The 27665-nt window shown below is 41.0% G+C and overlaps 1 protein-coding gene across 2 annotated transcripts in view; it reads left to right on the forward strand.

The window, feature by feature from the left end:
- The window catches only part of dach2 (dachshund family transcription factor 2), a 321413-nt gene that overhangs the window by 258713 nt on the left and 35035 nt on the right, over positions 1–27665 (forward strand). For both annotated transcript variants that reach the window (XM_062964038.1, XM_062964039.1), the window contains 2 exons: positions 3687–3822; positions 7823–7903. In XM_062964038.1, the coding sequence (XP_062820108.1) occupies positions 3687–3822; positions 7823–7903 (217 nt within the window). The remainder of the gene's footprint in view (positions 1–3686; positions 3823–7822; positions 7904–27665) is intronic.

Here is a 27665-nt window from a genome sequence, read left to right on the forward strand (position 1 = left end):
TTTGGCAAGGGAGGCCTGGGTCATAGGGGCTAGGGTTCATGTTGGGGTCAAAATATTTCCCATTTGATTTCATGATTTGACAATTATATGAGATAAAAATGAAAAATAAAATAAAGTTGGAACATAAACCCAGCTGGGAAAAACACATATTTTCCGGGGATCCCAAAGAGTACAAATACATATAGGCAGATAGATTTCAAGGAGGTAAGGGAGAATCCATAAAGGTGGGTTACATTGCATAAGGGGGATCATGAATGATATAAACAATTGAAAACATTTGATAAGAACGAGGTTTACAACATCTGGGGAACCCAATATGGAAAGTCATAGAAGTGGAGTTCTAGCAGCATGATTTCACAATTCATGAAGTTAGCCCAACGATTAGAAGTTCATACAACAGTGGGTCATGAGGGTGTCCAGGTACATAGAATATGAAAATTCATGGATACATGAGGGAAAAGAGTTCATCTGTGATGGAAGGAAATTCATAGAGAGGGCATGGGGAAGGGGCACATGTGGGTTATAGTCCTCGGAAGTATAAGATTTCATAAGTCCAGGGGTAGGTCTGGGGAAGAGTGTTCTTCTCCTTCATAAAATTACGAAGGTATGAATGAAACGTGGAGGGCACCCGTCCGGGCACCCCCTGGCAGCTGCAGAGAGGGTGAGGGTACTTGGAGATCTATGTCTCCCCAGCGGGAGAGCGATCCCCCCATCCCCAGTTCACAGAAAGGGGCTAGGGATCTCTTAAAACCATTCCGCGAGCCGCGGGGAGAGGAAAGTACGGGATAAGGCTGGAGGAGGGCAGCCCGGCTTGAAAAGAGCAGTCGGTCCCGTTTGACAGTCAGCTGTTGAGGTGCCGAAAACTGGACCGATTTCGGTTCCGTTGGTGGTCTTCGAGTCAGGAGCCTTAGAAAGGGTTAGGACTAAAAGAGGAGCGTTCTAGGGGTAATTTTGATAAAGATATGAGCCAATTTATATCGTCCGCCGTATTAATCTATGGCGGAGAAGCCTCCGCCAGGGTTTTTTTAAGATCAGGCGGGTTAGTGAGAGAGAGAGAAATTGCATGCAAAGGAAGGAGTCAGAGAATGACACAAAATAACCAGATAGAGAGTGTTACTGTTAAAATAAATGCTACTTTTATTGGGGGGATTTGTTACATAGTTCAGGGAAGGGGAAAGTGAAGAAAGAAAAAAATCTTTTAATAATAGTCTGCTGCGGTCCCGCTCCGTTCCTTTGGTGAGTGATCTGCGGAACTCTCCGCTGCGCTTTTAAATTAATTTAAAAGCCGGGGTTTCGGTTATCAATCTTTGTATGCAAGCTCACAAGTTGTAGAGATGCAGAATCAGGCTTGGTGGTGGTGCCATAGCCAGCTTCTATAATCCCTGAAGCAGTGGTTCTTAACCTGGGGTCCCCAGATGTTTTGGCCTACAACTCCCAGAAATCCCAATCAGTTTACCAGCTGATATCTGGGTGTTGAAGGCCAAAAACATTTGAGGACCCAAAGTTGAGAACCACTGCCCTAAAGAAATGGGGCTCTGTGCACTAGTTGGAGCATGACCGATACACAGTCTCCCCTTTCTCTCATGGTGTAGTTGCTTGGATAGTAAACAATCTTGGTGAGAAGTGGGGAGAAATCTATGCCGTCACCTCTTTCTTGACGACCACATAATGTATTTACTAGAGTCTAATGCATCATCGGATCTAATGTACATTTCAGTTTTCAAAACCCTGAAACCCAAAAATAATTGCTGCCGAATGTAATGCACAGTAGCCAAAAGGGCACTCTTTGTAATTTGGTCATTATATTTGCTTCATTCTTATAATATCTTCCTTATAAACAAATGTTTTATAACACCAAAGCACCCAGCAATGGAAAAGAAAACTGTGGCGTGCATCTCTGCTGCAGAATGAATCCACTTTGAATGCCTTGATTCAAGGCTATAGAATCATGGTAGCTGTAGTTTTACAAGGCCTTAAGCCTTCTTTACCAAAGAATGCTGATGTCTCACTAAAGTACAAATCCCAGTATCTCACAGCCATGTATGTGCCTTCAAGTCCCCTGTTGACTTAAGGCGACCCCATGAATTTCATAGGGTTTTCTGTAGATACTGTATATACTCGAGTATAAGCCTAGTTTTTCAGCCCTCTTTCTAAGACTGAAAAAGCCCCCCTCAGCTTTTACTCAGGTGAGGATCCTGGTTGGCTTATATTTGGGTCAGCTTATATTCGAGAATATATGGTACATTTATTATTTTTCTCTATTATTATTGGTATTATTAAAGGTAAAGGTAAAAGTTTCCCCTGACGTTAAGTCCAGTCATGACTCTGGGGGTTGGTGCTCATCTCCATTTCTAAGTCGAAGAGCCGGCGTTGTCCATAGACACCTCCACGGTTATTTGGCCGGCATGACTGCATGGAGCGCCGTTACCTTCCCGCCAGAGCAGTACCTATTGAGCTACTCACATTGACATGTTTTTGAACTGCTAGGTTGGCAAAAGCTGGAGCTAACAGCGAGCTAACTCACTCCGCTCCCGGGATTTGAACCTGGGACCTTTTGGTCTGCAAGTTCAACAGCTCAGTGCTTTAACACACTTCACCATAAATATATTATTGTATAATACATTTTATAATAATAAATGTGTTATTACATTTATTATTTTACTCTGTTATTATTGTATTTATTATTGTACTCTATTATTGTTGCTACTACATTTATTTTTCTCTATTTTTATTATTATTAATACATTGATTATTTCTCTCTGATCTTATTATTATTATTATATTTATTATTCTACTCTATTTATTATTACATGTACAGTAGAGTCTCACTTATCCAACATAAACGGGCCGGCAGAACGCTGGATAACCGAATATGTTGGATAATAAGGAGAGATTAAGAAAAAGCCTATTAAACATCAAAATAGGTTATGATTTTACAAACTAAGCACCAAAACATCATGTTAGACAACAAATTTGGCAGAAAAAGTAGTTCATTACACATTAATGCTATATAGTAATTACTGTATTTACGAATTTGGCACCAAAATATCATGATATATTGAAAACATTGACTACAAAAATGCGTTGGATAATCCGGAACGTTGGATAAGCAAATGTTGGATAAGTGAGACTCTACTGTATTACATTTATTATTCTACTCTATTTATTATTACATGTATTATTTTCCTGTATTTATTATTATTATTATTACATGTATTATTTTCCTGTATTTATTATTATTATTATTACATGTATTATTTTACTCGCTTATCATTAAAAGGATACATAAGCACATTTACTTTGAAGAATAATGATTTAATCAGAGTTAGACAGTCTTATCTTAAATTAGAGCTTGATGTAAATATTCAAAAACATTTAACCTACTGATGCGTCAATTAATGTAATTTTTTGGTATCTATTTTTGTTTCTGAAATTTCCCACCCTTGGCTTATACTTGAGTCAATGATTTCCCAGGTTTTTTTTGTGGTAAAATTAGGTGCCTCGGCTTATATTCGGGTCGGCTTATATTCGAGTATATACGGTACTTCCTTCTAATCTTACTCAACTTTCTTCCAAGGCACTTGAGACATTGTTTTTCTGGCACTGATGCTGATATTGGTGCTTGTGTGGGAAGCCTGCCTTCACTCACTCACTCCTTTCTTCTGATATGTTTCTTCTTTTCAAAGGAGAGGATTCAAGACAGCCCTTCGCCCGTTCCATCCGTGGAAGAGAGTCAGCGGCCTGGGAGCCACCCCTCTTCCCATCAGAGCAGCAGCGTTTCCAGTTCCCCTTCCCAGCTTGACAACACACCAGACAGAATTGGTTGGTGCCGTTTGCTTCTATTAGCACGTGCTGGTCTTGCTATAGTTGTCCTTTATTTATCTGGCACCATCAAATGTGCATGGCTCTTTCCTGTAAAACTACCAAAAAGATTAGGTTCTGCCAAAAACATACAATGTAATATACAGTAGAGTCTCATTTATCCAACATAAACGGGCCGACAGAACGTTGGATAAGTGAATATGTTGGATAGTAAGGAGGGATTAAGGAAAAGCCTATTAAACATCAAATCAGGTTATGATTTTACAAATTAAGCACCAAAACATCATGTTAGACAACAAATTTGACAGAAAAAGTAGTTCAATATGCAGTAATGCTAAGTAGTAATTTCTGTATTTACAAATTTAGCACCAAAATATCATGATGTATTGAAAACATTGACTACAAAAATAGCTTGGATTATCCAGAACATTGGATAAGCGAGTGTTGGATAAGTGAGACTCTACTGTATATATGTGTATACACACACATACACAGAGGGGAAGGAGGAAAAACAAAACCCAAAGCCTTACACTATAATTGCAAAACAAATATTTTCGATAACATGCAAAACAACATTGTAATGTGTTGTTAAAGGTTTTCATGGCTGGAATCCCTGGTTTGTTGGGAGTTTTCCAGACTGTATGGCCATGACCAGAAGCATTCTCTCCTGACATTTTGCCCTTATCTATGGCAGCCATCTTCAGAGGTTGTGAGGTCTGTTGGAAACCAGGCAACTGGTGTTTATATATCAGGGTGAGAGAAAGAACTCTTGTCTGTTGGAGGCAAGTGTGAATGTTGCAGTTGGCTAGATTTTTTTTTCGTGTAAGGAGTGACTTGAGAAACTGCAAGTCGCTTCTGGAGTGAGAGAATTGGCTGTCTGCAAGGACGTTGCCCAGGGGACTCCTGGATGTTTTTGATGTTTTACCATCCTTGTGGGAGGCTTCTCTCATGTCCCCGCATGGAGCTGGAGCTGATAGAGGGAGCTCATCCGCGCTCTCCCCGGGTGGGATTCGAACCTGGCAGCTTGCAGATCAGCAGCCCAACCTTCAAGTCACAAGGCTTTAACCCACTACTCCATCAGGGGCTCCATTAGTTGGCTAGATTGATTAGCATTGAATTGCATTGCAGCTTCAAAGCCTTGCTGCTTCCTGCCTGGGGGAATCCTTTGTTGGGAGGTATTGTCTGGCTCTGATTGTTTCCTGTCTGGAATTTCCATTTTCTGAGTGTTGTTCTTTATTTACTGTCCTGATTTTAGAGGGTTTTTTTTTAATACTGGTAATCAAATTTTGTTCATTTTCATGGTTTCCTACATAGAGAAACTATGCACACAGACTACACAGAGAAGCCACTGAAATCCACAAGCATGTGGACAATTCCAACAAAAGGAGGAAACCATGAAACTGTTCAAAATCTGGCTCCTAGTATTAAAAGAACTCTCAAATCTCGACAGTAAATAAAGAACAACATTCAGAAGACAGGGGAATTCCAGACAGGAAACAATCAGGGCCAGATAACATCTCCGAAAAAAGAATTCCCCCAGGCAAGAAGCAGCAAGGCTTTGAAGATGCAAGGCCATTCAATGCTAATAAAGCTGGCCAGTTGCAACATTCACACTTGTCTCCAACAGACAAAGAGTTCCTTCTCCCACCCTGGACATTATTCCACAGATATATAAACCCCACTTGCCTAGTCTTCAAACAGACTCACAACCTCTGAGGATGCCTGCCATAGATGTGGGCGAAACGTCAAGAGAGAATGCTTCTGGAACATGGCCATACAGCCCGGAAAATTCACAGCAGCCCAGTGATTCTGACCATGAAAGCCTTCGACAACACATTGAGTATGGCATTATTTGTGTGGACGATAAGGTAGATACTGAGCAAGGGCTTTGCACTGGATAAAGTCGTCCTTTGTCCTAATAGAGAGAATGCTTCTGGAACATGGCCATACAGCCCAGAAAACTCACAGCAACCCAACACTGTAATGCAAAGTAAACTGACAAATGCATGTAATCAAACCATACAGACCTACAAACAACATCATGAGTATATACAGCTCAGATTAAAAACAGAAAAGATCTCCACATTGGGTTTCTTTTAACACATGTGAACCTCCTTTTTTGTTTTTTCCCTTCTAGTCTTTAAATATTCTTTCCATCACTGTTGACCCATGCCATTTCATGGAGCACAACTGTCCCTGAAAATAAACCCTGTGTATGTTTTTAAATGTGTCTTTAAGAACAGTTTTCTTTGAAATTAAATCCATAATCTGTTAAATGGAGAGACCGTAATGCTCTAATGATAATAAACAAAGAAATGATGCCGTTCAAACGTCTTAAAGCGACCACATCCGAGTGTGAATTTGCAGATGTTCCTTTATAAAAGAAGGCTTTCTTGATGGCACCGATTATTGGTTTTGAGCTGCCATCCATCAGTCTGGGTTGTTAACCATCTAGCCATCGCTATCTCTCTGTTAAGTGAGAAGAATTGCGGATAATTACCGATTCTTTAAATCCTCTGGTCTATTAAAAGCATTTTTCATCTGAAATTATTTCTGGGAATCCATCTTGTTAATTAGTTAACGTGGATATTTCAGAGGGAATCCTTTTTCAGCTCACTGTTAGTTTACACTTGTCTTTGTTTAGTGTTTGCTCAAGAATAAGTGGGTTTTTTCACTTTGTGGAGGATGGAAAACTCCAGTTGAGCAATGGGAAATTCAGTCTTGAAGTCCAAAACACCTGGAGGGCTGAAGTTTTCCATGCCCACCATAAAGGAACAGCACATTCTGCAGGCTCTGTTTCAGAGGATGGAACTGACAAATAACAACAACAACTTTATGTTTGCACTCCACCTCAATCTCCCCGAAGGGACTCGGGGCGGCTTACATAGAGACGAGCCCAAAGAGACAAAACCACCTTTGAATATCCTCCTCCTAAGAAAAACCAGTGAAATTAATGAGGTTACCATAAGTGGGGCCCATGGTGGTGCAGTGGATTAAACTGCTGAGCTGCTGAACTTGCTGACTGAAAAGTTGGTTGTAAAACTACAACTCCTATGATTCCATAGCATTGTCCTTGGCAGTTTAAGTGGAGCCCTCGGTGGCGCAGTGGTTTAAACCGCTGAGCTGCTGAATTTGCTGACTGAAAGGTTGGCGGTACAAATCCGGGGAGCGGCATGAGCTCCTGCTGTTAGCCCCAGCTTCTGTCAACCTAGCAGTTCAAAATCATGCCAATGTGAGTAGATCAATAGGTACTGCTCTGGTGGGAAGGTAATTATGCCCCATGCACTCATGCCAGTGGCCACATTACCCTGGAGGTGCCTATGGACAACGCCGGCTCTTTGGCTTAGACATTGAGATGACCACCAACCCCCAGAGTCGGACACGACTAGACTTCAAATCAGGGGAAAACCTTTATCTTTACTTTACCTACCTTAAGAATAATAAACTGACAGTCTTTGATAGATGCATCACAAAATACAATTCTACTCCCTGACCGTCTGTTTTGGATATACAGTAGAGTCTTATCCAACCTTCGTTCATCCAACGTTCTGTATTATCCAACGCAGTCTGCCTCCTGCCTGGATCCACAGCTGTTTCTCTAGGCAGCAATTCTATCTTTATTTGTAGTCACTGTTTTTGTAGTCAATGTTTTCAATACATTGCGATGTTTTAGTGCTAAATTCACAAATACAGTAATTACTACACAACATTACCATGTATTGAAATGCTTTTTCTGTTGGTTTTGTTGTAAAACATGATGTTTTGGTGCTTAATTTATAAAATCATAACAAAATTTAGACGTTTAATAGGCTTTTCCTTAATCCCTCCATATTATCCAACATTTTTGCTTATCTGCTAGCCCATTTATGTTGGATAAGCGAAACTCGACTGTAGCAGAAAAGAGCTGTAATTGGCATTTCAAGTGTACATGTCCATGGGATTTTTTTTAATAATTTGGGCAAATGTGGAGTTCATTCTCTTCCTCCCAACTTTCTTTCAGGTATATTATCAAATATTAGAGAAGGAGAACCTATGCACCCAGAGGCTGGTCTCAATCTCAAAAAACTCCCAAAGGAAAAAGGTATGTTTTCCTCCTATTGTTGTCATGCCCAAAGGGCTCTGTGGATCCATCATATCTTTGTGTGTTTTGAAAAAAGTACAATCTTCTGGCCGTGTTGTGCGTCTACAGACAAAATGAGCACAATAATAGACCATCCATTTGTTTTGGTATTTTAATTCGCTGAAGTTCTTTCCTGGGTATTCTCATCCATCTTTGGAAGGGGAAAGCATTTTCAGTCTGGTCTATTATTATTATTTTATTATGACACAGCAAACAAGATAGATATGCTGGATTTCGTATCACAAAATCACAAGCTGAACACTTCCCAAGTGTCTAGGACTGTGTGATGTATTTTTGGATGATGTGCGCAGATCCCAGCAGGGTGGCCTTTTGCAGTTGACAGATCGTGATTTTGTCAATGTCTATTGTTTCCAAATGCCGGCTGAGAATTTTGGCACGGCACCCAGTGTGCCCATCACCACCAGGACCACCTGCACTGGTTTCTGCCAGAGTCTTTGAAGTTCAATCTTGAGGTCCTGATAGCGGCTGAGTTTTTCCTGTTGTTTTTCGTCAATGCGACTGTCATCTGGGATGGCAACATCAATGATCCAAACCTTTTTCTTTTCCACAACCGTGATGTCTGGTGTGTTGTGTTCCAGAACTTTGTCAGTCTGGATTCGGAAGTCCCACAGTATCTTTGCATGTTCATTTTCCAATACTTTTGCAGGCTTGTGATCCCACCAGTTCTTTGCTGCTGGGAGGTGGTCCTTGAGGCATAAGTTCCAATGAATCATTTGGGCCACATAGTTGTGCTTCTGTTTGTAGTCTGTCTGTGTGATTTTCTTACAGCAGCTGATCAATGGTTTCGTCGGTTTCCTTGCACAGTCTGCATTTTGGGTCATCAGCTGATTTTTCGATCTTGGCCTTGATTGCCTTTGTTCTGATGGCTTGCTCCTGGGCTGCAAGGATCAGGCCTTCTGTCTCCTTCAGGGTCGTGAGCCATAGCCAGGGCTTCTCCTTTTCAGCTTTTCCTTCAATTTTGTCAAGGAACTTTCCATGCAATGTTTTGTTGTGCCTATTATTATTATTATTATTATTATTATTATTATTATTATTATCATCTGCATTTCTATACCGCTTTTCTCACCCCTGGGGGGGGGGGGACTCAAAGCAGTTTAGAACATAATAAATGGCAAAATTCAATGCCTTACATATATATAAAAAGATATCACATATCTAAATCAAAAACATACAACTGGAATTGATCATACAATGGAATTGATCATATTGGTGGAGTCCTTTCTTATCCAGATAGTAGTGTCACCGGATCCAGGTTTTCTAAATACAGAGCTTCATAGAAATAAACACACTAAAGAGATGGACAAAGGACCAATAAGTGTCAGTGCTTTATAGTGAGAACATTATTTGCACGGATTGACAACATAATAAACTGGTTTCAGCTTTAATATTGTGGTCCAGAGAAAGTTACTTGCTTATATCTGAGGATGGATCTACATTGTCATATAATCCAGTTTCTGAATGCAGATAGATCTGCTTTGAATTGCATTATATGAGTCTACACTGCCATATAATCAAGTTCAAAGTAGATAAACTGAATTATATAACAGTGTAGCTGGGGCTTTTGAGACTGCCAATGTCGTCCTGGGCAAAATATTTGACCGTCAGGGAAATGCAAGTTTCAGTCTTCATGTAAAACTCACAGAGTACTTTTAAATCGGCCATAATGTCTCAGCCAATTCCTGTTGCCTCAGGAAATGGTCAGGATAGTATGACTGTCCCATTGCCAGAGTTGTAATAGGGATGCATCTACATTACAGAATTAATGCAGCTTGATGCCATTTTAACTGCCATGGCTTAATGCTATAGAATCATGGAAATTGAAGTTTGACAAGGTCTTTAGCCTTCCGTACTAAAGAGTTCTAGTGCATCACCAAACTGCAACTCCCAGGATTGAGCCATAGAGGTGAAAGTGATATCAAACTGCATTAATTCTTCTATGTAGATACACCAAAGTTCAGTCAGTTTCCGTAATGGACTAGATGAGGTTCTGTCGTGCCCTCTGTCCCAAGTAGCCAAATATCTTGAAACATATTTGGTCTGTTCCCTTCCACAATAATATTAAGCCCTGTTCTACTTTTCCAACCCTCGCCAGCTTGTCTTTATCTACAACTACTGCATGGATGGTATTATTATTATATTATTAGTAGGAGGCGTTGTAGCAGGATTCCCATCCCTACAAAGTCTCCAAAGTTATTATTAAGGTTGTATGTAGTTAACGCAAAAGTATCGACATTTATTAAGTATAACAAGTCAGCAGTTTGCACAAGCCTGGCAAGCATATGTTTCCACATCTGGTTTGAGTAATATCATCATGATTTTAAAAATGATTTATAGCTCTGCAGGCCATAAAGTGCCAGCTTTGCTGTAACTTGGAGTTTTCCAGGTTTTGAGCAAATTACAGAAAAGTATGTACCAGGGTCACAAAATTGTCCAGAGGGGGGAGATAGTTGCCTACACCTTGATGTAACTTAGAGAATTTGTCATTCTGTAAGAATTAGTTGGGGTGACATTAATACCTGTAGAACGTCCAGTTTCAGTGGTCAAGTATTGGTAGATCTCTATGCAATATGAAGTCGGAATGCCACTTTGAGTCTCTTTTAACATATGAAATAATAATAATAATTTTAACAACAACAACAATAATCCCCAACAACAAGATTGAAGAGAAGCAACTGGAAAAGCCGAGTTTTCCAGGTTGCATGGCCATGTTGCAGAAGCATTCCCTCCTGATGTTTTGCCCACATCTATGGCAGGTATCCTCAGAGGTTGTGAGATCTGTTGGAAACTAAGCAAGTGGGGTTTATATATATCCCTGTGGAATAATGTCCAGGATGGGAGAAAGAACTCTTGCCTATTTGAGGCAAGTGTGAATGTTGCAATTGGCCAGCTTGATTAGCATTGAATGGCCTTGCAGCTTCAAAGTCTGGTTGCTTCCTGCCTGGGGGAATCCATTGTTGGAAGATAGAAATGTATGGCTTTTGATGTTCATGAGTCAGTGATGTGATGCACCAGCTAAAAAAGGCCAATAATAATAATAATAGCAACTTTATTTTTATATCCCGCCTCCATCCCCCCGAAGGAACTCGGGGTGGCTTACATAGGGAACAACCCTAATCCAACAGCAATTAAAACCAACCACAGATTAAAATATAAAAGCAATAACATTACAAAAGACAATAACATAACACAAAACAGCAGCAGCATCAGCAGCAGCCAAAAATCTATGTGATTCTAGGCTGTAGCAATAGGAGCATACTGTCTAAATCAAGAAAAGGTGTCCCAGAAACGTGATCATATATATGGCAGTTTAGATCTAGCTTGAACCAATACATGGCAATGTATGTTGTGAAAATAGTTATTTGGGAAAAAAATATGCATTCATTTGTAAAGAATGGATTAGATTTGGCCGAACTATTCCATTATATAAGTGCAAGTTCTCTGTTTGCGTCTGTAAACTACTCCTTAATTCCTTCCCAGTGCTTGGCACACGCATTTGTCTTTCCCGTTTTCTCTCTCTCTCTCTCTCTCTCTCTCTCTCTCTCTCTCTCTCTCTGCCTTTTGTTTTGAAGTTTTGTTTTGTGTGTCCTCACACTTTTTAAAGTCACCTTTCAAGAGTGCTGGCATCTGTCGTCACTTTCGGAAACTTTGGAAAGACTTTCTTTGGGCATGTGTGTTGAGTTAATAATCGACAATCCTTCAGATAGACTTTTTAATTTTTTTTCCGAGCAAGGGGTGAAAAAATTAATGAGTTGGGAGATAAGAAAAGATCAGTGGTTTGGCGCGGGAACATAACCGTTCTTTAAAACTTTTGCGTTGTTGGCGGGGGTTTTTGTTTTATACGATTCCAGCACTTGCTCAACAGAATGCGGTCCAAGAACAGCCAGCCTTTCTACCGTCGCAGCCGACAAATATCAACATATGTCTTTTGCTTCCCCAGAGGCAATCCCTGACTTTATTCTGTCCCCAAAAAGAGTCGCAAGAAAACATCTTCAGACCTGGCAGATGAAAAGGCAAATGATTTCCTCGTCTGCTGTTCTATATAGGAAAAGCTCATAAAGAGACTTGCGGAGTTGGAGAAAATGAATGCAGTCTGACACCACTTTTAGCTCCTATGGTTCACAGTTATGGAATTCTGGACGTTTAGGTTTTATAAGGTCTGTAGTCTTCTTACTCAAAGAGGGATGGGGCCATCACCAAACTACAACTCCCAGGATTCCATAACATTGAGCTGCAGCAATTAAAAGTGGAGTCAATCTACATTCATACTATGGTGTAGATCAGTGATTCTCAACCTGGGGGTTGGGACCCCTGGGAGGTCGCAAGGGGGGTTTCAGAGGGGTTGCCAAAGACCACTAGAAAACACATATTTCTGATGGTCTTAGGAACCAAATCCCTCCAGTACTTTCTGTTGGTTATGAGGATTCTGTATGGGAAGTTTGGCCTAATTCTATCGTTGGTGGGCTTCATGGGTCCTTTAATTGTAGGTGAACTATAAATCCCAGCAACTACAACTCCCAAATGTCAAGGTCTATTTTCCCCAAACTCCACCAGTGTTTGGGCATATTGAGTATTTATGCCAGGTTTGGTCCAGATCCATCACAGTGCTCTCTGGATGTAGGTGAACTACAGTTCCCAAACTCAAGGTCAATGCTCACAAACCCTTCCAATATTTTCTGTAGGTCATGGGAGTTCTGTGTGCCAAGTTTGGTCCAGTTCCATCATGGGTGGAATTCTGAATGCTCTTTGATTGTAGGTGAACTATAAATCCCAGCAACTACAACTCCCAAATGACAAAATCAACCCCCCCTAACCCCAACAGCATTCAAATTTGGGCATATTGGGTATCTGTGCCAAATGTGGTCCAGTGAATGCAAATACATCCTGCATATCAGATACTTACATTATGATTCACAGCAGTAGTAAAATGACAGTTATGAAGTAGCAACAAAAATAATTTTATGGTTGGGGGTGACCACAACATGAGGAACTGTATTACAGGTTCGTGGCATTAGGAAGGTTGAGAACCACTTGTGTGGATGAACCAAGGGGCTTCCAAAGTAGTTGTCAACAAACCTCATAGGTCCAACCAAGGTGCCATAAAACTCACCTTTCAATGTGAAGTTGCCACTTGTTCCTCTAGCAATTAATTTGATATTAAGGAATTTAATTGACCAGGGGCTAAATTATTAAAAGAGGTTTGGGAAAAGACTCGCCACCCTAATTGAGACTTGAACTCGTAGCCTTTCTCTCCTGAGCTGCTCAGGATGGGCTTTAGGGGTTAATTGCCTGGCTGGTGCAATAATTATTTTCCCCTAAGTGCAGTGAAGGCGGGTTGGAGCTGAGACCCGTTTTAATGGGCAGCGGTTGCCTTCAGCTTTGAGAATGGTGTCACAAAGCCAGCCATGAAAGGCAGCAGAGGATAAAAATAAAAGAGATTCAAGGTTGCCTTTCAAGTTTCCAGCAGACAAGAAAGAAAGTGAGTATTGATGTTGATTCACAGATACAATGAAAGAGGGACAGTTTTCACAGGCCTGATATGCAGCAGTTCGCGCATTTGATGCCGCACGTGGGGATGAATTATTTTGCAATAACGCAAGCCACCGTTAGTCAATGCAAAGCAGATGACAGAGCTTTTAATTTGCAAACGCCTTCATCTGGACCTTAGAGGTTGAGGAATCGGGACTTCACTCTAGTATGTTGCCTTTCATGGTGAGCTATATAGAAGCTTTGTGGGCAGCATAACTGAAGGTCCATATGCTTCATATATGTAAGACACATGTGTTAAAACTCCTTCAGTATCATTATTCCTGTACTGGTTTATGGCCAAGGAGGTTTAAGTTCAAACCTACATTGTGAAATTAATGCAGGTGTGTGATGCTTTGCAAAGATACTGTATGTGTCTTAAAATCAAATGCATGAAGCCGATTGGTTGAGTTTGTAAGGACCTGGGAATTGGTTTTGTAACTGTTGCTATCCTGCTGCTGGAGAACCGATTTAACCAAATTTCTCTCTGTCTGTGTGTGAGTACTGGCCAAAAAAAAAAGATGGCTCTGTACTCAGAGAGGCCTGGCTATTTCTGAGGCCTTGTTTGCTGCTGATCTTCACTGAAGCAGATTCATGGACTAAGAAAGGATTACCTATAACTGCTGATTTCTGTAAGCAAACAGAGAAACTATTGTAAATACAATTGTTCTGTTGATCTTTTGGAATCGGTAAAACTTCCTGTGTTATTTGTTCTGCAAAGCTGAGTGGTGCATCATTCTGCAGGATGTCTCTGGATTCACGTGTACACATTAGAGCTTCTGTCTATCATCTACCGTCTTCTGTCTATCATCTACCATCACCAACAGGGTGCATCTACATTGTGAAATTGATGCAGTTTGGCACCACTTGAACCGCTGTGGCTGAATGCTATAGTCTCCTGGGAGTTGTAGTTTTACAAGGGCTTTTGCCTTCTCTGCCAAAGAGTGCTGATAATAATAATAATAATAATAATAATAATAATAATAATAATAATAATAAACAACTTTATTCTTAAATCCCACCCCATCTCCCTGGTGGCTCACATGGGGACCAAGCCCAAATTCCAGCATAAAATACAACAGCAAAGTGCATTTAAAACATAGGTAAAAGGTAAAGGTTTCCCCTGATGTTAAGTCCAGTCATGTCCGACTCTGGGGGTTGGTGCTCATCTCCATTTCTAAGCCGAAGAGCCGGCATTGTCCCTAGACACCTCCAAGGTTATGTAGCCAGCATGACTCCATGGAGCACTGTTACCTTTCCACCGGAGCGGTACCTATTGATCTACTCACATTTGCATGTTTTCGAACTGCTAGATTGGCAGAAGCTGGAGCTAACAGCGGGCGCTTATTCCGCTTCCCGAATTCAAACCTGTGACCTTTCGGTCAGCAAGTTCAACAGCTCAGCGCTTTAACATATATAAACATATAAAACAAAGCATATACAGTACAATAAAAACATACTCCACCGACCAAACTACAGCTCTTCCCCAAACTACATCTTCTGGGATTCCGTAGCATTGAATTCTGACCGTTAAAGTGGTATCAGACTGCATTAACCCTACAGTGTAGATACACCCCTCTGATAGTAACAAAATAACTTACTCTCCAGTTGTGCTTTTGGTCAGGAGACAAACTTGGTTGTGGCAATTATAGCTTGCTTAATTGGGATGCAACATGTTTTGTATTTGTTATTGTGTGCCTTTGAGTTGTTTCTGATTTATGGTGAACGTATCACAGCATTTCCTGAGGCTGAGAGTGTGTGACTTGAACAGGGTTACTGAGCATGTTTACATGGCCAGTTCCATCGGGATTTGAACCCTGGTCTCCAGAATCATAATCCAATGCTCAAACCATGTACTTATTTTAAAAAATCAATGTGGATTTGCAAAGCCTTTCAGTTGGAGAATGATCCGAGACCCTTCACAGCAACACCCGAAGCATAGCACTAATCGATGAAAACTAATAATATTTGCAAATGCGTAATTGTGAGTCTTTGGTGACATCGTTACGCGGACGCGAAGAACGAAAACCCGTTTTGATGCCTCTTGTAAAAGCCGCCATAATAAAAACCTTACTTTGCTTGCAATGCTCGCAAAGCACTCCGCACGCCCTTGGCTGGAAGTGTGCCATTCTGTCACCATTACTAGGAGAAATAACTGATAGCGATCAATGTGATTATTTCCCGTTGCTGGAACATTTTTATTTTTACTGTGATATTAGCCGGACATATGTTTTGGGAAAGGAGATATAAATATGTTTAGCCCCTGAATATAAGCTCTGCGGGGATGTTATATTACCCACTTGGAAGTGAGACTTGTAGGTGACATACCGCTCAGGAATGAGGGCCAGCTTTGCTTACAAATCAGCGGGATGATGAGGTTGCAAAAGTTATATTTTCCCTGCTTTCACCGGTGGAATTTATTAGCTTCTTGGAATTGATTCTGGATGCCTTTCATTTGCCATTGGGCGAAAGTCAGGAGCAAAATGATGATATACCGCATTTTTGCTCACTCATCTTTTTACTGCCAAACTATTGTTATTGGATAAAAGACATTTGGTGTATTTCAAGAAGGTAACGTGGAGCGAGAAAGAAGGAAAACGATGCACTTTCTTTTCCTTTTTGTTGGTTTGCCTGATTAATTGCTGTCGGTTGAGTTGAATTTCAAGCCAACTGGCCACAATTTGCTTGAATTAAAGGGAAGGGAAGAAATACGGTGACGGAACGGATCTGTCCTTGCTGCCAAAACATTTGCGACTTTATTTGCTCAGGAAGAAGGGACCGGAGCAAAGTTAATATCGATGCAGCGTCTGACTTGTTATCTCTGGGAAGATAATGTGAACTCAGCAGTATCATTGCTTTGATCTTTGGTTAAAGCCTTAACAAAACTAGATTGCGGTTTGACTGACAACCTTGTCAGGGAATGAATGAAGGCTGACACTCCCAATATTGGAAAACGCCGCGTTTACAGAACTTTTCGGAGCCCAGAGTTTTCTCATGACACCGCTTCTTTTGTGGAAGACTGAATTTCCCATTTTTATAAATAAATATATAAAAGTATATATTGCCAACTGCAGCAAAAATGTACTCTTTTGTGTCTCCTAGCTGCCAAAAGCCTCTTTCCTGACAAAGTTGTTTTTTGACATGTTCACACTATACAACCAAACAAACTCAGCTTGGCGATGTTGGGATTTTTTCACTTGGAACTGATAGTGTTCTGGCAGTTTTTTTGTCAAGCCATATTATGAATTGTGCTTCTCAGGTGACTTTGTTTTCCCCATTGATAACTCTATTTATTGTTTGTTGGTATTCTGATTTCTAGACTTTGAGGGGAAAACAAACACAGCCAGTGAAGGCTGCGTCTATGCTGTAGAATTGATACAGTTTGACTTCACTTGAACTGCCATGGCTCAGTGCTGTGGAATCTTGGAAGATATAGTTTTGCAAGGTCTTTAGCCTTCTCTCCCAAAGAGTGCTGGTACCTCGCCAAACTACAATTCACAGGATTCCACAGCACTGAGCAATAATAATAATAATAATAATAATAATAATAATAATAATAATAATAATAATAATGTACACTTTATTTATATTCCGCTCTATCTCCCTGGAGGGACTCAGAGCGAATTACAGAACACATATAAGGCAAACATCCAATGTCTTTTACACAACGACAAACAATACACAGACAGAGGTAAAGGTCCCACTTTTTTCATCTCCGGCATCTGGAGACGATGCTCAACTCCGGCCATGGGGAGGTGCTCTTGTTCAGTTTTTCCATGCTGAGGAGCCTGTTATCCATAGATGTCTCAGATCGTGTTGCCGACATGTTTTTGCCTATCTACATGGCACGCCTTTTTACCTTCCCGCCGAGGCGGTACCTAGTGATCTACTTTCATTGCATGCTTTTGAACTGCTAGGTTGACAGAAGCTAGGGCTGACAGTTGGGAGCTCTTGGCTTTGAACTGCCAACCCTCTGGTTGACAGATTTCCTACAGCTAGCGGCTTAATTCTTGGCACTACTGCGGCCTCTTAGCAGTTAGTGATGTCAAAATGCTTTAATTCTACAGTGTAGATATACCCTAATATAGCTGGTGAAAAATCACAGCTACTACTCCATATAATTTCTTCCTTGCAGATGTGATGGAAGGAGAAATTGCCAATCAAGTTCAGGGAATGTAGAACTTATTATTGCTATCCACATTCCTAAAAATGGCCCGTCTTTTCATTGTTCCCAGTTTGCCATATGTTCTCATGATATGTCCAAAGTACAGAGGCCTCAGTTTAGTCATTTTGGTTTCTAGCAAAAGATCAGGCCTGGCTGACTATTCATTTAAGGTCTAGGCCAGGGGTCCCCAAACTAAGGCTGGATGCGGCCCTCCAAGGCCATTTACCTGGCCCCCGCTCTCACTTTTAGACTTAGGCTCGCCCAAAATCTGAAATGACTTGAAGGCACAACAACAACAATCCTACTTGATTATCTCATTGGCCAGAAGCAGGCCCACACTTCCCACTGAAATCTTGATAAGTTTACAGTATATTGGTTAAAATTATTTTTATTTTTAAATATTGTATTGTTCTTTCATTTACCAATATTGTAAATGAAATATTGTAAATGAATGATATGGTAATATAATATAATATATTATATAATACGATCCCTGGGGAAGGCAATGGCAAACCACCCCAGTATTCTTGCCATGAAAACTACATGGATCAGTACAATATATTGTGTATACATATAATATTAATAATAATATTATAATGCAATACAATATAATATTTATCTATTTATTACAGTATTTCTACCCCATCCTTCTCACCCAATAGGAGACTCAGGGTAGCTAATAATAATAATACAATATAATAATATTGTATAATATAGTAATATTAATTATATATTACATATTAAATGTAATATTACTAATAATATTACGGTATAATGGTATAGTACAATATAGTAATATATAATGCTAATATTGTGCTATGCTAATAATACAATATATTGTATGTACATACAACTTGTAAGCCGCTTTGAGTCCCCTTCGGGGTGAGAGAGGGTGGGGTATAAATGTAGTAAATACATACCGGTAAATAAGTAATTGTTGCTGGGGGGTTTTTTGGGGGGTTTTTTTTGTTTTTTGCACTACAAGTAAGACGTGTGCAGTGAGCATAGGAATTTGTTCGGTTTTTTTTTTTCAAATGATAATTTGGCCCCTCAACAATCTGAGGGAGCATGAATCGACCCTCCACTTAAAAAGTTTGAGGACCCCTGGTCTAGGCATTCCTAGCTCTGTTCTCCACATTTCAAATAAGTTGCTTTTCTTCCTGTCTATTTTCTTCACTGTCCAACTGAGCCACAGTGTCTCAATGGGTTAAACTCTTGTGCCAGCTGAACTGCTGACCTGATGGTTGGGTTGCTGACCTGAAGATTGCCAGTTCAAATCATATTTTAGTCCCAGTGCAGATTTTCAGCTGTCACATAGAGGTCTCCAGTTTCCCAAGATATCACATTATACATATACCTGGAAATACTTTTATTCCAAAATCCAAAACACTTCTGGTCTCAGGGATTTCAGTGCAGGGTCTTTAGTCTTCTCTCCCAAATAGTGCTAGTACCTCACCAAACTACAATTCACCTGAACATTAGGAAGAACTTCCTCACTGTGAGAGCTGTTCGTCACTGGAACTCTCTACCCCGGATTGTGGTGGAGGCTCCTTCTCTGGAGGCTTTTAAGCAGAGGCTGGATGTCCATCTGTTGGGGGTGCTTTGAATGTGATTTCCTGCTTCTCGGCAGGGAGTTGGACTGGATGGCCCTGAGGTCTCTTCCAGCTCTATGATTCTATGATTTCAGTTAAGGGAGACTCAACCTGCACAAGCTTCAGAAGCGCATGTTGCTTTGTACTGTAGCATCACTATGTCACCTTAGATTTGGGCATTTATGCATAAACTACATTTATGGAGTAGTTGTGTCAATCTGTAGAGTATCTTCTGTTGAATACCTCAACTGAATTGTGCTTCAGATATATAAATTTATTCCCTTTTGCTCTGCGTTTTCTCTTAGCTGGAAGTAATCACAGCAGAGCCCTTTGCTTCTCACTCTTCTGGCGTCTTCCTATCCGTTTCATTCTTTCTCATGGCTTTTGTATGAATATTTCACAGTCAGAAGACATGTAAATATTTCCCTGTTGGGAAATACAATGCATTTCTGTTTTTTAAGTGCCACTTTCATTTCTCCTGTATTTTTTCCCTTGAACATGAAACGACGCTTGTTTTATTTTGTCTTTTCCGTTCTCCTGGCACAATGACAATGCCTTCTTATTTATCACTAAAACAAGCATAGAAAACATATATTTGGAAACCATTAAGTGACGATCATCCCGGGAAGCTTTCCACAGATCACTCGCTACTTTTGTTTATTTTAAAAAGGAAAATGTGAAAGTAACCTCTGCTTGTCTCAGAAAGAGAAAGGAAAGAAAGAGAAAGTCAGGGGGAGAAAAAAGAAAGCAAGATTAACAACTTCACAGTCCCTTTAGCTACCAACACTTCCTTAAACAGATAAGTTACAACACCCTCCTTTAAAGCCTAGAGTTTTAATTTACTGTTTCCTTTCATTTGTTGAAATAATTACTTTTTTCCCTTTTGAACCTCCTACAGTTTGTTCTGGTCATTAACATTTCAGTAAAATTAAGTTTGAAAGGTACTTTTTTATGTTTGGCTTGACTGCTGTGCACATTTGGCTCTTGAAAGCGAACTTCCTTAAGTCAGGACCCGCTGCTTAACTCTCGCCGCTATTTGAAACAGTTCGCTGCTCGGTTTAATGGTCCCGCCAAGGGCAATGATCACATTACTTGCTATTATATTTGGGGTGGGTGGGTGTTAACTCCAATAATAAAGGCATATTTCTCAAACCATGTGCTCCAGGGGAGCAGCATGTGTCTGCTAACAACCTACGCAAGAATTTATTACAGGCGGAGGCTGGAGATGCGAAACCTCCATCCCTCTTAGTCTTATTTGATTCTTGACATCCAAAGGCTTGTCATTGGAATGATTTTCCCAAGGTTAGTTCCCATATATACTCATGTATGAGTCGGCCTCATTGGACCAAAATTACAGATTTTGATTTTCTTACCTAGACATTTAAAATGCCAGAAGCAGCACCATGGCAGAAAGAGTAGAGAGCGGCATTATTGGGTGGTTGTGTGATTTCTGGGCTGTATGGCTATGTTCCAGAAGCATTCTCTCCTGACGTTTTGCCCACTTCTATGGCAGGCATCCTCAGATTGTGAGGTCTGTTGGAAACTAGGCAAGTGGGGTTTATATATATCCCTGTGGAATAATGTCCAGGGTGGGAGAAAGAACTCTTGTCTGTTGGAGGCAAGTGAGGTATTACTTTTTTTAGTTTCTCCTGGGATGGACTAAGCATTTCCCTTTCCTCATTCTACCAAGAAGAAAAAATTGCCCCTTTTTGATAAGCAGTAAGGTGGAATAATAATAATGATACCCTAGTCTACATAGGGACCACCAAACGCAGCATTTCCCAAACAAGAATCAAGGAACATGAAAGGCACTGCAGACTAACTCAACCAGAGAAGTCAGCCATAGCAGAGCACTTGATGAACCAACCTGGACACAATATATGCTGGACCACTCTAACAATCACTATGTCACACGACACAGAGAAGCCATTGAAATCCACAAGCATGTGGATGATTTCAACAAAAAGGAGGAAACTGTGAAAATGAACAAAATCTGTCTACTAATATTTAAAAACTCTAAATCAAGACAGTAAATAAAGAACAACGCTCAGAAAACAGAGGAATTCCAGACAAGAAACAAACAGGACCAGCTAATACATCCCAACAAAGGATTCCCCCAGGCAGGAAGCAGCCAGACTTTTCAGCTCCAAGGCTTTTTAATGCTAATCAAGCTGATAAGATTGACTTCTGCTGGAAACTGACCCCAGAATCACATTGGATGACATAGATATTCCTAGAGATGTATTATCTCTAGAAATCTTTAGGCCCTTCGTCATGACCAGAGGAAGTTGACCATATAGTCAACTAAAGATTCCATGAGAGAAAGAATCCATGAATAATCGCATCCACAAAAGTCAAAACTGGGACAACTGTGTAAGCCCCAAGGTGGCAAGAGTGATATACCATTGTGATATCGGTTGCATACAGAAATGTAAATTGTAGGTTCAGGTGGTTCTCAACCTGTGGGTCCCTGGATGTTTTGGCCTTTAACTCCCAGAAATCCTAACAGCTGGTAAACTGGCTGAGATTTCTGGAAGTTGTGGGCCAAAACACCTAGGGACCCACAGGTTGAGAACCACTGATCTGTAGAGTTCAACTTGCCATACTGAACTCCCACCACCTCTCTCTCCCCTCATTTTGCAAACTCACCAAAGAATGCCAGGATTTTCTATAAATGTAGGTTGGAAGGGCCAACTTGGTGTTTTTAGTTAGGAGAATACCACAAAATAATCTTGCAGAGATGGAACAACTAAATGTGTCATTTGGAGAGCTAAGGAATCCGAATTGACTTATTTTTATTGTGTCAGAAGCGACTTAAGAACATACTGCCATGTCATGCGCTGGGCCTGTGGCTATTGTCTTTGTATAGGACGTATACTTTATGCCCAGTGGGAAGCCAGGGCGCCTCAAAGAGAGGTTCTTGAGGATTTTCCTGAAAAGGATAGTCCTTTGAGTCTTTAATGAGATAACAAAGTCTTTATTATTGAACAAATAATAAATCTTCAAGGAGTCAAATAACACTTCAAAGTTTCCTTAATAAACTGTTGGCCTTTTCAGTCTTGTCCCCAGGGGACAGACAGTTGGCTTTAGATAACTGTGTTTTCTCTATAAGAAGAAAAACCCCTTATAACCTCTCCCAGGCTGTCTATCAAATGGGCCTAGCTGATGTGGGACCCACTACCGATTCCAAATGCGTCTGGGTATCGAGTGGACCTACCAACCAAGGCTTGTAGATGTTTCAGCTGGGGTTCTGTGGATCTGTGGTGCTGTTCCCTCTCCGAGATTTCTTTGGAAACTTTAGGGCTGTTTCCCTCAGGAGCTGTGAGGCTGAGAGGCTGTGCGCTCTTAGCCAGAACCTTTGGGACCTTTCCCCTGGAATTTCTGTTTCTGATTCGTCTGATGTTCTATATCCCTGGATGTTCTTGAGATATGAAGCTTTTCTACGGGACAAGCTGGTCTACGTCCTATAGCTTAGCTTCCTTAAGTGAGACTGACTTAAAAATGGCTTCTTCCCTCCCAGAGCCCTGAACAAGGGGCGGAACCAAACTTAATGATGATGGACAAGCGGCCTGCCTTATGACTGCAAACATTAGCAAAAAGAAAATAAAGTTGGAGCTTCTGGTACAGCCGTACCAGCACACTGCAAGTCACTTCTGGTGTGAGAAAATTGGCTGTCCCAGGAGACGCCCAGATGTGTTACCATCCTGCTGGGAGGCCTCTCTCATGTCCTCACAAGCTAGAGCTGACAGACAGGAGCTCACCCCATGTCACGGATTTGAACCGCCAACCTTCAGGTCAGCAATTCAGCCGGCACAAGGGTTTAACCCATTACGCTACCATGGCTCCATATCTGAATGGTCTGGGAAGGCTTTATCCGCCTTGACCATCCCACCTGTATAGAGTCATGCTTGGTGCCCTCTCTCCCCTCCTTGGGCCGTTTCTTGTGAAGATGGCAGAAAAATCAGGCCATTCAGTCTTCCAGATTAATGAAATAGTGTATAACCTCTGTAGTTCAATTGTTCTCAAACAATAAAACATGTTCCTGCTTTTACAGCCCATTCTGTTTGGATTTATATCCTACAGTAATAGCTTTTGACTGAAAAAGCTACTTGTTCTATTCCTGAAAGGGAGGGTAAGGGAGAGAAGGACGGAGGAGAAAGACGCTCCGAAGTCCACAGAAGTTGGATGGTGATTCTATTAAGCGGAATAAAAAGGAAGTAATGAACTATACGAAGCCTTAAATTACCCAAAGAAAACGTTCCAGCTGCATGGTTATACTCAGTAGCAGCTCTGTCGATAGCTGCCAGCAAGAAAACTTTCAGCAAGTGTCGATCACACAGTTTTTAAGGGTAGTTTTAAGCCCATATTTAAATCTCTTTTCCTGTTCACCAACATTTCCTGTTCTTGAGTTGCACGTATAGTCAATGTTTTGGAAGACAGTGACCATTGGGCATTTGGACAACGTGGCAAGTCCAGCAAAGTTGATGGCATAGGAGAATTGAATCTTAGAGAATTTGAAGTAGGTATTGTATAGGTTGATCATCTCTTATCCATAGTTCCAAAATCCAGAACTCACCACCGGAGTGGCAGAGATAGTGACAGCTTTGTTTTCCAAGAATGTAATGTAACCCTGGTGGTGCAGCATGTTAAAGCACTGAGCTGCTGAACTTTCGGACCAAAAGGTCACAGGTTCAATTCCGGGAAGCGGAGTGAGCACCCGTTGTTAGCCCCAGCTTCTGCCAACCTAGCAGTTCGAAAACATGCAAATGTGAGTAGATCAATAGGTACTGCTCCTGCGGGAAGGTAACGGCGCTCCATGCAGTCATGCCGTCCACATGTCAGGGGAAAACATTTACCTTTACCTAATGTACTCAAACTTTGCTTCGTGCACAAAATTAGCAATAACGTTATATAAAATTTCCTATGTAAAAAAAGGTTATACGAAACATAAATGAATGTCACGTAGACTTGGGTCTCATCTTCAAGATATGTTTTGGAATACCTGTATAAGTAAATCCCAAACATGTCTGGTCCTGAGCATTTCGGATAGGCAGTACTCACAATGTGGAATTAGATTACTGTGAAATTGTAAATATTGACAGACAAAGGCTACATATACACTGTCAAATTAATACAGTGTGACACAGCTTTAACTGTTTTGGCTCAGTGCTGTGTAAATCATGGGAAATCATAGTTTGTTTGAGGCACAAGGGCTCTTTGGCAGAAAAGACTAAAGACACTGTAAAACTACAACACCCATGATTCCATAGCAAGGAGCCATGGCAGTTAGTGGTGTCAAACTGCATTAATCTTACAGTGCAGGTAGTAAACAGGTTAATGTTTTCCCCTGACATTAAGTCCAGTCATGTCTGACTCTGGGGGTTGGTGCTTACCTCCATTTCTAAGCTGGCGTTGTCTGTAGACACCTCCAAGATCATGTGGCTGGCATGACTGCATGGAGTGCCGTTACCTTCCTGCTTGAGCAGTACCTATTGATCTACTCACATACTATACTAGTCGTGTCTGACTCTGAGGGTTGGTGCTCATCTCCATTGCTAAGCCAAAGAGCCGGCATTGTCTGTAGACACCTCCAAGATCATGTGGCTGGCATGACTGCATGGAGTGCCGTTACCTTCCTGCTAGAGCAGTACCTATTGATCTACTCACATACTATACTAGTCGTGTCTGACTCTGAGGGTTGGTGCTCATCTCCATTGCTAAGCCAAAGAGCCGGCGTTGTCCATAGACACCTCCAAGGTCATGTGGTTGACATGACTACACGGCGCGCCAGATGCACCCATGGAAATCATTCCTTTGTTTATTAGGCTCTTTGAAGGAATTTAGAATGGACATAAAGGTTCAAAACCCCATTTGTTGTTTATGGCAGCCCTAAGCGGCAGGTTGGAAGCCCCGGATGGTGCAGCGTGTTAAAGCGCTGAGCTGAAAGCTATTGCTTTTATATGACTCTTCAAATGTTTACGGCTAAACATTTTTTCCTCTCGGTGATTGAATTTTTCAAATTTTGAAAGTGTATATGTAGCCTTTGTCTCTCAATATTTACAATTCCACAGCAATCTAATTTTACTTTGTTGTAACTTACTGGTACAGGTTGAGTACTGCCTATCCAAAATGCTCGGGGCCAGACGTGTTTGGGATTTGCATATTCAGGCATAAACTGCCAACCTAGCAGTTTGAACACATACAAATATGAGTAGATCAATAGATACCACTCTGGCGGGAAGGTAACGGTGCTCCATGCAGTCATGCCGGCCAAATAACCTTGGAGGTGTCTACGGACAACGCCGGCTCTTCAACTTAGAAATGGAGATGAGCACCAACCCCCAGAGTTGGACATGACTGGACTTAATGTCAAGGGAAAACCTAAAACTTTACCTTTACCTTATGCTGCAGGTTGGACTGGGGAAGGATGAGCTCATCTTTGTAACTTAGTGGGGATTTGTATTTAAGTTTCTCTCTTCTACGTACAGCATTCTGCTCAATATAGCAGTACCTGGCTCTCAATTTTCAGCTGAAACCACTGCAGAAGAGCCTGTGGAGGGATGACAGTTTACTTGTTGGTGTATTGTATGAGTAAGCGAGGTCTGGAATCACCTCCGCTGGTCAAGTGTCCTTTCATTACGTCCATAAGCATGCCAGATTATTACAAGTTGCTGTCCTGGCGGCACGGGGGAAATTAATCCACAATGTTCTCAATTGCTTTTCGGAGATGGAGGTGAGTGGGGACTTCCATTCTACCTCTTAAAATTATTTAAGCAGGTGATGCTGGAAAGCTATTGCTTTTATATGACTCTTCAAATGTTTACAGCTAAACATTTTTTTCTCCTGGTGATTGAATTTTTCTCAGTGCTAAAATACCATGGAGAAATATGCTTCCTATCAGCTTTATTGCTCCCAAGGTGCTTTCTCAACAAACCTGGTATTGCTCGGACACAAACTTCCCATTGCAAAGAGATATCTTTTTTCTGTTTTTAACAAGCTGTGTTGCTTTGAAAGGAGGCGCACATCGCGCCGGTGGGAACGCCAGTACCTTAAGAGTAATGCCGCTTTAAGAGTACTATTTTATTAAAGCAGACATGAGTAATTCGCTCCTGACTGTTATACACCCCAAGTTTATTAAGGGTATTTTACATCTGCAGAGGAGATTACAGCTCCGCTTATTTTCTTCATGGCTTGGCTTTAATAGATGGCACGGGATATCATATTTATTAAGTCTTAAGCAAGGACGGGTATAATGGCAGGATTTTCCTTTATAACCAATTTAATACTGTTGTAAAATAAGCCTTAATAAAACAAGAAGTAAAGAGCACTATTTCCTATTTGCTCCCCATAATTTCATTATTATTATTTCTTATTCTGGGATCAGAGGATTTAACTTGTCTCGCTGCATGGCTCATATGTTAAGAACATCAGCTTTACCCGAGCATTTAAAACTTGCAAGAGATTTGGATAGCCACCTTGAGTCCCTTTTAGGATGGGGAAGACGGGCCAGGAATAAAACAGTTTAATATCATCATCATCGCCACCATTTATAGCATTTATGATCATGCCCTTCGGTCTAAAAGGGAGCCTTAAAAAACCAGGTTGATCATCCTTTATCAGAAATATTTGGGATTTTATTTATTTATTTATTTGCAGTATTTATATTTTTACAGTATTTATATTTATATTTATACAGTATTTATATATTTTGGATTCTCTCAAATTTTGGAATGTTTCCATTTGGTGTCAGGAGTGACTTGAGAAACTGCAAGTCACTTCTGGTGTGAGAGAATTGGCTGTCCACAAGGAGTTTCCCAGGGGACGTCCGGATGTGTTACCATCCTGCTGGGAGGCTTCTCTCATGTCCCCGCAAACTAGAGCTAACAGACGGGAGCTCACCCGTCTTGTGGTTTCAAACCTCCAACCTTCAGGTCAGCAATCCGACCTTCAGGGTTTAACCCATTACGCCACCAAAGCTCCCTATCCTAATGGACTGGGAAGGCTTTATCCACCAACCTTCAGGTCAGCAGTTCAGCCAGCACATGGGTTTAAACCATTCTGCTGGGAGGCTTCTCCCATGTCCCTGCAAGCTAGAGCTAACAAACGGGAGCTCACCCCGCCTTGCGGATTTGAACCACCAACCTTCAGGTCAGCAGTTCATCTGGCACAAGGGTTTAACCCATTGCACCACCGAGGGCTCCACCTATAAGTAAATAATAAGAATTCAAAATTCTCTTATGTTTCATATATACCTTATTTTATTTATTTATTTACAGCATTTATATTCCGCCCTTCTCACCCCGAAGGGGACTCAGGGCGGATCACATTACACATATAGGCAAACATTCAATGCCTTTTTAACATAGAACAAAGACAAGACAAACATAGGCTCCGAACGGGCCTCGAACTCATGACCTCCTGG

The sequence above is a fragment of the Anolis carolinensis genome, unplaced genomic scaffold (genome assembly GCF_035594765.1).
Source record: "Anolis carolinensis isolate JA03-04 unplaced genomic scaffold, rAnoCar3.1.pri scaffold_12, whole genome shotgun sequence".
Lineage (NCBI taxonomy): Eukaryota > Metazoa > Chordata > Lepidosauria > Squamata > Dactyloidae > Anolis > Anolis carolinensis.